Below are 12,169 nucleotides of genomic sequence, written 5' to 3' on the forward strand. Positions count from 1 at the left end.
CACTACTTGACTATTTGTCTCTCTCCAATCAATCATTTTATTTGGTATATTTGTTTGTCCCCAACATGTTTATATCATTGACAACTACTTTTTTTTTTTTTTGTTGATATATGTTATTCTCTCTAAAATCTCTACTCTTTAGTTAATGAGCACTCCTATTGTGCCCCTTAGTTCATGCTTTTCCATCTACCTAATACTCTCTCAGTTTTTTTTCTCCTTTAACGTTTACAGATATTAAAACAAAAATTTAAATATTGATGTTCAAATACTTTTTTATATGAAAAATAAATAAATTTCATTCTAGATATCTCAAAAAAGAAAGATGAATAAAAAAAAAGAGACGGAGAGAGTAATATATCCATGAACTTTAGCATGCCTTGGATATATGCATGATGACTTTATATTTGGATAAAATAACACTTTATCCTATATTTATGTAGCCTAAACTATAAGCTGTGTATGTATCTAAAGGAATATTGATTAGTTTACTAATTATTGTTACTAATTTGTAGTTCTAAAGTAGAAAAGCATGAAAAATGAAGTTGGTTTTACCTTATATACACACACAAAGAACATACTAATTGGAAAGTAAAGAAGAATACAACATACCCATTTCAGGGTGAGAGCTACTGAACCTTGGAGTTGGTCAAGAAAACTGCGAACACAATACTAAAATCAAGCTGCACGCTCCTTTACTGTCTTTGGAGTGGGAGCCAAAGCTGTTGGAGGAGGGTTCACATCTGAAAATAAAAATAAAAGCAAATTAAACCAGTTGTTTTATTTTTTCTTGTGCCATGTTTTCTTTCCTTGCTGATGACATGGAAAGGAACTGATCAGTACTGTACAGGCATGCAAACAAAGATTAGGAGTATAAGACTTTTGGATTTGGGGGGGGAGCAATTTTTTTAAGTTTGTTTTCTGTTCTTTAGTGAAGAAACTGAAGATTCGGTAGTCAGACTAGTAGTTTTGTCTCTCTGAATGCTTTATGCAGTGAGAATGAGCTTTCTTTTGTTTCTTTTAATTTATTTTTGTCATTTTCTCAAAAAAAAAAGAACAAACAGAAAATTCAGTCTCTCTCAGCATTAAACCCTTTAGAAAAATCCAGTTAATAATATAAAAAAATATAAATTTATATTTGATATTCTATCAATAATAAATATTCATAATTTTAAACTTTTATATATTTACTAAATGATATTATATAATTAAGTGACAATGACAATACATCAAATATAAACTCCAAAATTTTACAATGATAACATGATCTACGACAAACATGGTAGGGCAATGTAACCTTAATGAAAATTTATCATGATTTTATTGTTCATGTTATGCAGCTTTCTTTTTTAACATCATTAATCTATAATCCCTTCTCTTACCCACTGATGATTCTGATATAAATGGGGAACAGATATTCAGATGACTAAAAATTGCAGAAGAAATGACAATCTTTTTGGGAGCTGTAAAGCTCACCCCCTTTTTTTTTTTTTCTGCTAAAAAAAATAATAATCATGAAAGATTAATCAAGATAAAATTGATTTGGAAACAGTGAAGGGCAAAGATAAACATGCGCAGCAGCAGCAAAGAGATTCCACTAATTTCGCCTAAGCCATTATATCAAATTATGTTGTCTTATTATAAGCATATAAGAATCATTATTGTCCATAATTACAGAAGTCCAATTTCACAGGTAAAGTGATTCTCCTTCTGATATGGTTTTCTAGGAGGAATAAGCTGTAAAGAAAAAACACAGATATGCAAATACAGGTCTGACTGTAGATAAAAGAGAAAAAGGTAAGGCTCTCATCATTACCAAAGAATTATGAGAGGCAAAAGGACAATCTAATTGAGTCCATTGCCCCACACACATAGAAATCAGAGGCTTTTTATTTTCCCAATTAAAAGAAAAAAAAAAGAAAGAAAAACAATGTGTAGAAAAAGAATGAAAGATGATCCCACTTTAAAGAAATAAATATAAAAAAAGCCTCCAATTTGGACCCCAACATGCATATGCAAAACCCCATTTCACATTTCATCTTCTCATGGTAATGAGGTATATATTTTCATTTTGAAATCATAGGTAAGAAATCATAATTGTTTTTTATGTTAATCATACAGGGCAAAAAAGTGATCGGTGCATGTGTGTGACAAATAAAAAGGGAATGCACCCAAGTGCCCCATTTTTTCCCCCTCCATCAAGGGAAAAGATATGCTACCTAGCTAAGAGCTATGCTCCTGATCCCACCCTTTTGATCAAATTTTCTTAGTATTCTAGTCAAAAGCTTTTAATCAAAATAGTTGACAGAGAAATTTACCCCAAGTTTGAAATCTCCATGGTTTTTCTAGTACGTCAGGCCTTGGCAGAGCCTGAAATGGAAATGATTAGTCTAAATATATTAGCAATTTAGGTCATATGAACCAGGTGAATCATAAGGGGAGTCCCAAGTCATTGAGATTCCACGTGGAAATAAAAATGGCTACTCATTAGCTTTCAAAAAAAAAAAAACCCTAATGTACTTATAGATGTAAGAGTGAAGGAATCCCAAGAAAAGAATGGGAGTTTGGCATGTTAGTAAAGCAAAAGACAAAAGCATGGAGGCAACAACAGGCATTCAAGACCCAAAGAGGATAGTTTCTAGACAAAACCTTCCAAGGGGATTTACAGATATTCCAAACAGATCTTTAGCGTGGTTATTATAAGGGGCTAAGAAAGAGCTACTCTACTGACTGACATGCCTTGAAATTTACAATAAAATAAAGAGCTTTTTACCCCTCTTATTGTTGTTATTATATTATAAGTACTGCATGAAAATCATCAGTAGATATGTTTTTCAAAGGTGGAAGGGGAGGGGTAGGGAAAAAGCAAAGATGAGTCTTTGGCTCTTTCCTTTTTTCTCATCCCTGCCTTTTTCTTTTTAATGTTAAAGACTTAAAGTTGAGAGGGCCGATGAATAATACTTGGAAAGGATGTGTGCATTCTTGCAAGAAAGATCCAAAATTTTTTCTCCCCTCTCTTTCTGCGAAATTTCTTTTAGGCGATGGAGCCCAGCCTGTTGATTTCAGTGCTGCACAAGGTCAGAGCTGCTCCTTTTCTCCACCTCAATTCTTGGAAACTTTTTAGGGCCTGTGAGGTTAAAAATGGGCCGAGTCCTGCATTTAAAACATGGGCTCAAGACCCAACTTCTCGATCCAGATTTCTGTGGGCTGTAAAAAATTATTAAAGCAAGAAAATTGCATGGGAATGGATTACTTACAGTTAAACAGTGCTGAGATTCTTCTTTACTATTTCAACAACTCTTTGTGATAGGCTCTCAGCGAGTTTTCCTAACACAGGTTCGAATGCTGAGCCTTCAACTCGACTTGTGGATGAGCCGGTGCTGCTTCTATTGTTTTGCACCCATTCGGCCACCGCATTGACTTTTTCGGTAATCTTCGGTAGTAGCTCAATTGCTTCGTTACGTAATTGAGCTCCAGATCCACTCGAAAACTCTTCCAGGGAACATTCTGTTCCTAATTTCGCAAATAACTGGAAAACATTCTCTGCAGCAGTGTCTAGGCTGCGTAATGCTTCTCTACATGCAGTGATTTTCTCCCCTGGTTCACTTCCTCCATCAACACATTGCTTCTGAGCCATGGCTTCTTCAATGGTTGATGAATCTTCTTTATCCTTCTCATCTCGAGAAAGGGCACAGCTTGGGGTAAGCAAGCATTCCGTTGAGTTCAGGTCCTGTGAGAAAAGTCGAAAGCTTAACTCGCAGATGTATTTTAGATTACTAAAGAAAACGTGAAACAAGCCAGGTAGATATAAGATCATAACTCTATGACTATCTACACTTTGCTCAAAATATTAACTACAAGGGAAGGATATAAAACTATGTTGTTTCTACACAGAAGAGATAAACAAACCTGATTAATAAAGCCTAGCACTTGCTGTTCCTTGAACAAAGGATCCTCCTCTAATGTAACATTGGTGGCAGATTCTTTCTCCTGGTTAAACGCACCTACGTCTTGCATAGACGTGTCAAGAAGTTTTTTGCAGCCCACAAGATAATCCCGCCGTACAAAATATTGTGAAGAGTATCTTCTTTTAGTAGACGATTGCCTTTTCTTAACCTGTAAACAGATTGTATAGTAATAAATTCAGGTGCAAACTTGAAATGTTGAAGTATTTGGAGTCAACGAAATGATTTATGGTTCGTTATGTACTTTTTGCATGTAAAATATGTATTTTCTTAGTAAAAAACGCAAACTTTCCATGAAGAATTGAAATGCTAAAAATCTACTTCAGTTTTCACACTGCAGCTTATAGGTCTAAGGCAGAAGAAATATAGCCCGACCCACCCCCAATTCTAGCCACCTTTCTGCACTTTTCTTCAAAAATTTTGAATGAAACCCTATTTGAGACTTTTAAGTTTATTTAATATAGCAGGCAGTAAAACTAACCTTGAGTATTGCAGACAGGTTGCCGAAATGCTCCTTGAACAGATCACTGTCTTCAGACTTCATATGGAAAGCATTAATAACCATAGCGTCGTGCTCTGTTTTGTCAGAAGACAATTGCTATATCACGTCAGAAACTGCCTTGTGGTGAACATTTCTACTCCCGTGCCAAGAAGACTATAATTCTTGTTCAGAAAATCAGAACTACTAAGACAAGTATGTTCTGAGGTAGCAGCCTTACCGTCGTCTACAAAATGGCCCCTATAACCCAAAGATTGTTCACTCTCACTTGGTATCTCAGCTAGGCCTTGCACTGCAAAAGATATACCAGAAAGGTCAACAACAATCCATCTTAGGCTAAGAGTAGCTTAATTACTTAGTCCCTTGTTTATAATAGTTTCCTTCTTGACATTGCAGTTTCTCTCAGAGTATTTAGTCCCTCAACACAAGTCGTAACCACTTTCTTCAACTATGCTGCCCTTGCATTTCAAAGAAATTTAATTTCAAGATAGAAGTTAGCCGTACCCAGCTTTGGTGATGACACTGGCATCTTTAAATGGTTCGGATTTTGCACCTCTGGGGAATTCAGCAGATCCAGACGTACATTATAGACAGTGAACCAATGATCTTCTGTGGCAGAGCTGCTGAAGTGAATATAAAAGACCATCAGGCATGAGGATAGAAACTAAAAGTAAGTGCGCCTAGATGTGATGGAAAATATTTAATCCTCACCTAGCAAATTCTTCTGGGGATGCAGAACTTTGGCTTTTACTAACATTTGAAGAACTTCTGCATAGGCTACTGAGGCACGAGTTGCGACCTCCTGACCCACGACCAAATGGAGTTTGATGTTCATGGCACAATGAAGCGTAAGCCCCACCATTGCTAATCAAAGTTGACAAAATTTTTGGTTCTACTTCCTTTTGCTTGGGAGGCATCAACAAGGACAATAAACCAAGATCAATCAAATACAAATCATTTCAGCAGAGGGAAAATAACTATTTTGGATCATGTATAAGAGAGAAATTATTCCCAACTAATTGAAGGGATAAAATGATCAGTTTATATCTAAGAACAAGTTCAGTGAAAAATGAAAGTAATCTGGCTGAAAAGAACTAAATTTAATAAAAATAACTGGTGTGCAAGTTCACATGGTTACAGAAACACAAAGTACTATCGTGGTCATTACTCCAAAATTCTTATTGGTTTCATTTAGTATGTGGTCACATCAGAAACAAATGTTGGGAGAATGTTATTAATCCTGTAAATGAGGGGGGAAGGAACCACTTTATTTATTTATTTTTTCTTTTCTTTGCATTTTCACCTTAGAAGTATGAAATCAAATCAACATGTCAGATTGTACCATCAAGGATACCTGGGGTGAAGTGAACTCAAGATTTCTCTGGACAAAATCAGAGCTTGTTACTTTGTCTTGCGCCCATTTTGGAAGTCTTGAAATGCTTAATTTAAATGCATAGGTTTCTTGGGTATCCAATCCATGATAATTCGCTCTTTGTTTAAGTTGACTTGAGCTCTCCGTTGGCAGTACATCTTTGAAATCAATTCTGCATGGTAGGTCTCCCTCTCCACAAATTATCGCTTCACTAAAACCTACTGGCAGGGCTGGGGTTCTTGGAGACAATGAAACAGAAGTTTCCTTCACTTTCTGTAACATCCTGAAAGCCAAGCGAGCAGGAAGTTTCCACACAAAAATACAACCATCACCTCCTACCTGAGTGCATCATAAATTTATGTTATAGGGAAGAGTAAAAAAAATTGAGATGAATTTGGTGAACGAACATAATATAGTTTGCATAAATTAGTTCAAATTCAGTTATATGATTTCAAAAATGATAATTAAGAAATGATAGAAACTCACAGAAACTATATGCTTGCAATCTGGTAAAAAAATGACTCCGGTCACAACTTCTCCATGTCCTACGGCTTGGGCAATCATCTCTCCGCTTATAAAGTCGTACACACAGATAGACTTGTTTGAAAATGAACATACAAGATAGCTGCCGCTAGGGTCCATTGTAACCTATCAAACATATTTAACTGTCAGCAGCAGAATACATTGATGGTGCACATCCTACTGATCATTAACTCACAAGTCATAACTCACCTTTATTGGGTCACCAAAGTCTTTATTATGCTTGACTGATCTAATAAGCTTTCCACTAACAATGTCAAATGTGTTTATCTTCTTATCCTATAAATAAAAATAAGCAGAAAACAATTAAAAAAATTGGGATTTCAATGATGAGGCATCAGCAAATTATGTCAAACAGACAGTCAACTAAAGGTTATTTTCTAATGAGTAGCATTTACACTACAAATGGGGGCTGATTGCACAAAAACTTTTGAAGCAGCCCTTGAAGCTGCCTTTGGAATAGCGCTAATTGGTCCCTTATAACTAATAAGATGCTAACTTACCTGGCCAACAGTGACAACAACCTCCATTACTGGATCTACAGACATATCATAGACAGTTCCATGAGATGCCATTTGATGGTGGCGACGTGAAATCTTGCATCTGCTTTCAGTTAAACTGACATCACGGAACACAAGGGACCTGTGGGGAGTAAACAACAACATTAACTAAAATGAGCCATATGGGCGTCCATGGTGAGTAATCATTTGATAAAAATAAAAATTGCATGACACAAATATTAAATCTAAATCAAAATCATTTGGTTTGTTGAAAGATATTTAACAAATTAAAGCCATTTCAAATGCCATTGAAACAAAATTAAACTATCTAGAGTACAACCTAAATAACAGTGCTTGAAGGAGCATCCTAACAAAGATATCCTTTTATCAGGTCTCATTACTATACATGAAGCAAAATACCTATCAGCACTGCAACTCAGAATCTTACATCCATTGGAAGCAAGTTTGACAGAAGTCACAGCAGCTGAGTGGTCATCTATACTTTCAATGAGATTAAAATTCCTGACATGAAAAGCATTAGATCAAGTAACATACAGATCCAACAAGCTCAAATAAATTTACAAAAAGAGAAAAAGAGATGCTAAAATACTCAATCAAAACCTTTTAACATCATAGAGATGGATTATTCGATCCCGCCCCCCAGAAGCAAGCAAGTAATGATTGTCCATGTCTCCTCCAGAATCAGCATCCTTGGTGCTTGACAAGCTAAAACTCAATGAGAGAATCTCGGCATCATGGGAATCCTGTCACATTAAATATTGTAATTTACTGTAAAATGGACAGAATTTAGGAAACTAGTTACAAAAATAGTTACTATAGTCACAGCACTCAATTCTTTTTCAAATAAATATCTTAATGTAAGATGATGGTCACCAAGTTTACCTTAATGCATGTATAATCAGAATTGTGAAGATCATAGATATGAAGGTTTCCCTCACAATCACCAACAGCCATGTATTTTCCATCTGAACTAACTGCCATCGAGCGGAAACCTTGATTGCCAAAAGTTGTATCTGCAGTGGCAATTTCAAAACTTCCAGCACTCACTGCTTCAAAAAAAAAAAATCCAGCAGTTGAAGGGGGGGGGGGGGGGGGGGGGTGGAACACAAATAGGAATCAACTTATAAAAACACAATTTGAAAAAATTAACCAACTATAAATAAAAAGTTCATAACAACTCCAAAAATAGTTAAAGTACTGGGAATTAAAACTTGAAAAATCTGCACATTTTCACATGTTTCCAAAATGCTAGGACCTCTTACAAATGTGGCCTTTACCTATATTCATAGCCCCCACTGGTTCATTGATCAAAGAATTACTGTCAACTGTATCCCCTAACAAATTTGGTTGTAAGACAAGATCCCATAACCTAATTGTGCCATCAGCTGAACATGTTGCAAAGGAGACTCCTCCAGAACATCCCATAGCAGCACACATAAGAGATGGATCGTGCATGTTTTCACAACAGAGATTCTTGATATCCCATATACAAGCAGAATGAGAATTAAGAACAAAGGACCTGGTAGCCTGGAAAGATGACAATAAAAGTTTGCTTAACCAAGTTCTAATCTATTAATAAGCTCCAAAAACCAACTTAAGGAATAGTACTAATCTTATATGGAACACAATCACCTCATTCTCTTCATGGAAGTCCCATATATGGAGACTATGATCTCCATAGACAACGACTGCAAAGGAGAAAAATTGAAACTTGACCATTATAAGTTGCAAACAAGAAGAAATATCAAGAGTCGAGACAACTAACTGAGTTATAAGCTCACCAAGCTTTTCTGAGATGAACTGACAAGCAACTGCATCAGGAAGAGTAGGTGCTGATTGTAAATTTTTTTCACTGAATTTAGGGCAAAAATGATCAATTTCCCCACGGCATGTTTTGGCCTTTGTATACAGTAAACTTCCAACGTATCTGAGATCCTCAACTTTAAAGAGTTGTACTAGTCCGTTACTGCATGCACAAGCAATTAACTTGCTGGATGCAGATAGTGCAAATCCTTTTTCAACCTGAAAGTTAATTTTTGAATGCATCAAACATGATCTCAATTGCAATAATTGAGATTTAAAATCAAATGTAGTTTTAGACAGCCAAGACCACATGTTACTAACTGCTTTCATCAGTCTGATTCTCCAAGCATAAATTATGCATCTTATCAAAATCACATTCTGTAATTCAGAAGCCTCAGTGAAAGAAACTTTCCAGCTGTGTCAGCAAGCAATAATCAACTAACTCAGCTGCATCCAACCATCCTTACAGTACAATTAAAATCCTCATCACATCCAAAATTTGAGACTGTGGCAAATGATCATTACTTCAGCATTTTGTGAACAATGACTATGGCTCCAACATGGGCCTTCTTGAATCCATCTTGACAGCCTATTTAATATGTTAGACCTCAAAAAACATTCCCAGATTCCTTGGTGTGCTGATTCACTTATATCCAAAACAAACAACATAGGATTGGAAGTCAAACATACCTTTAAATCAACCGAATTTCTTAATGACAACTCAGAATCTATGAGGCATAGAACTCCTGTAAGTAAAAGGAAGGGGATGGCACTTATTGACTATGCTTTTGAAACTCTAAACAATTTCTTAAATAAACTATAAAGCAACATTCAACCTGCATCAGTCAGCGCGTATATAGGAAAAAGCTCATCAACCTGATCACAGTTCACAACTCTACCCTCGGTCCAGATGGCAGACGCGACAGATACAAATGAACTTCCTTTCTGAGGACCAAGATTAATAGGCTTCGCATGAATAGAAAGTGAAATTGTTCCTTTGTTCATGCGAGTTCTTGGAGATGCTCCAACTGCCCAGAATTTCAGGTGCTTCTTCCCGGCAGTAACAATGTATTTTGAATCTGAAGAGAAAGTGACAGACGTAACAGCAGAACAAGATGAACTTGCTTTAAGCTTTGTAACCAAAATCCCACTCCGCCAATCCCAAAGGTAAATGTATCCCCCAACAGACACCAAATGTTCCCCTACAAAAACCAACGAAAATGGCTTAAAAAAAGAAGAAGAAGAATATACAAATTTTGCTGGTAACATAAACATGACCATGAGATAGATTCCCCAATCTATTGCTAGCGACTAACCATCAGATGAGAAAGCAATGCACTCTACTCCATATAGATGACCTTTCAGCTCAGATATGAAGGCAAGGGTCGCACAATCCCACACTAACACCGAAGGTTGATGCCCTGACTGCAAAACCACATTAGATGCATATACATAATAACAAAACACAAACATAAGTGATTTGCCATTGCAGTAGCTAACCAAATACATAAACATAAAATTAGCCAACGAAGGAAAAAAAAAAGGATAGTGAACCTGTGAATTATTCTCACAATTGAACAAAGTTCTCTTAAAATCATTGAAAAGTAAACTTTAATTACTAACTCAAACCTTCTAAAATCGAAATTAGCAAAGGAGAAGAGAATCCATGACCATGAACAGATTAAACGAAAATTCTTCGATTAAAAGCGTTTTCAGTACCTCACCAGCAGCTACGTAGCGGCCGTCACGCGACACGGCAACGCAGCTCAAAGGTTTAGGCATTCGATGAGAGAGCATGAGATGCGATTGCGTTCCCTTTTCCACATCGTAAACCACCGCAACGCAACCGGCCACGTAAACGCAGGTCGAGGCCGTTACGCTGGAAGCTAATCCGTTTTCATTTTTGGCTGTTAATCCTATAATCTCTTTCAAAACCAGCTGCGATTTCAACAACGCAAAACAGAGAAACATCAGAAAATCGATTAGATATTCTGCAATTTCTTTTGTTACAAATTAGGGATTGATATCTACCTTTGATGATGCTGGATCTGATTTCTTGAGCTTCCGATTCGTTTTCATCTTTGAAGGGGAAATGGATTGAAATTTTGAAAGAGAAGTTGTTTCTGGTTTTCTGGTAACGTTCGAATGAGAGAAAGAGTGAGGGGGCGGGAAATCTGTTGAAATCAAAGATTGAAAAGATATGCGTTATGAGACACGTGTAAGCTGGCTTCAGCCGTTGATGGGGTCCGCTCCTCTGATTGGTGTGAATAATAATGTGAATATTATATAATATATGTATAGTTAAATGATTTAATCAACAAATATGAAAAAATATATTTATCAATAGGTAAATTAACTACAAAAATATTAAATATATAAATGCTTTTGAATAAATTAGATAATGAAACTAAATCTCATAAAATGATGATGATTTGCTAAGGAAACAAAAAATACGATCACATTTAAAAAAAAAAAGCAAAGAAAAGCATGTAATATACTTTTGAGTTTGGTAAAAGTATTATTTCCACAAAAGGAAAATATGTAATACATAAAGATAATCACAATTTTATGAAAGAAAACAAGCTTTTTATTCACAAATTAAATGAATAATATTGTCCATAATTAATTTTAATAAAAAAAAAAGTATTATACCTTTGGATTCGATAAAAATAACAATTAATCGCTAGAATCTTAAAACACGTCATATATTTATCAAATACAATAATTTAATATTTTTAATTGTAATAAATATAATAAAAAATTATAATTGATATACTCTTATATATATTATTTTGTACAATAATTTTAAAATTTTACTAGTGCAATTGAAAGATTATCATATATTTTAAGACATATTTAAAATATCAATAAATTAATATAAAAATAAATAAATAAAAATATGTATTAATATATCTTATGGACTCATACAATTTGCCAAGGACGAACCAATATGAATTTGTATGTTAATTCAGCCAAGGTGGAATTGTAGAAAGCCATTATTCATAATTCCCACCTACGTTTGACCACGACCATTTCTATATATATATAGCAGTGAGTGAGATCATGCTATGTCACGCAGCCTTTTGGGGATATGCCTATTTTTAATTACAAACCGTCAAGGACTCAAGGAGTCAAGGTCAAGGCTATTCCACCAAACTTATTGTTGAAGACCATTTGCTCTTTCGATGTCTCCTAATGCAATACGTTTGGAGGAACATCACCCAATATCAAGATCGAATTATGCAGGATTTATAATTCGTTATTAATATAATAAATTAAATTAAACTATTTATAATTGTAAATAAGATATAATTTTATTATTTAACATTTAAAGTTAATAATCATAATAATAATTATAACAAAATAGTAATATCTATAATAATCAATTATGATTAAGAAAATATATCTATATGGGTTTAAACAGATCATAAATATGTCAAGTAAACATGCTTATACCATTAATCAAACAAGT

At 34.9% G+C, this 12,169-nt stretch overlaps 1 protein-coding gene across 1 annotated transcript; it reads right to left on the reverse strand.

Moving 5' to 3' along the window:
- Positions 1 to 462: 462 nt before the first annotated feature.
- Positions 463 to 10,848, reverse strand: LOC18597601 (Transducin/WD40 repeat-like superfamily protein). Its single transcript, XM_018120639.2, has 23 exons — positions 10,729 to 10,848; positions 10,417 to 10,635; positions 10,014 to 10,122; positions 9,534 to 9,899; positions 9,388 to 9,443; positions 8,676 to 8,916; positions 8,527 to 8,582; positions 8,172 to 8,421; positions 7,777 to 7,940; positions 7,495 to 7,637; positions 7,294 to 7,395; positions 6,877 to 7,015; positions 6,566 to 6,652; positions 6,320 to 6,481; positions 5,816 to 6,172; positions 5,173 to 5,366; positions 4,966 to 5,084; positions 4,682 to 4,753; positions 4,444 to 4,538; positions 3,907 to 4,113; positions 3,255 to 3,727; positions 2,959 to 3,150; positions 463 to 740 (listed from the first exon to the last, which is right to left on the reverse strand). Exons 1-21 carry the CDS (start codon positions 10,774 to 10,776, stop codon positions 3,257 to 3,259), a joined length of 3,657 nt encoding a protein of 1,218 aa, XP_017976128.2. The 5' UTR covers positions 10,777 to 10,848; the 3' UTR covers positions 463 to 740; positions 2,959 to 3,150; positions 3,255 to 3,256.
- Between the last annotated feature and the right edge of the window lie 1,321 nt (positions 10,849 to 12,169).

Source organism: Theobroma cacao, chromosome 5, assembly GCF_053813885.1.
Source record: "Theobroma cacao isolate CCN51 chromosome 5, ASM5381388v1, whole genome shotgun sequence".
NCBI lineage: Eukaryota > Viridiplantae > Streptophyta > Magnoliopsida > Malvales > Malvaceae > Theobroma > Theobroma cacao.

Bases quoted from the DNA above. Each gene is read 5' to 3' on its own strand.
- LOC18597601 (XM_018120639.2), bottom strand. From the start codon at position 10,776: ATGAAAACGAATCGGAAGCTCAAGAAATCAGATCCAGCATCATCAAAG. The intron at 6,653-6,876 runs GTAAGTTAGCAT...TTTTATTTATAG, and splicing joins TTGTTGTCACTGTTGGCCAG to GATAAGAAGATAAACACATT. The intron at 5,367-5,815 runs GTATCCTTGATG...ATGCCTCCCAAG, and splicing joins TTGAGTTCACTTCACCCCAG to CAAAAGGAAGTAGAACCAAA.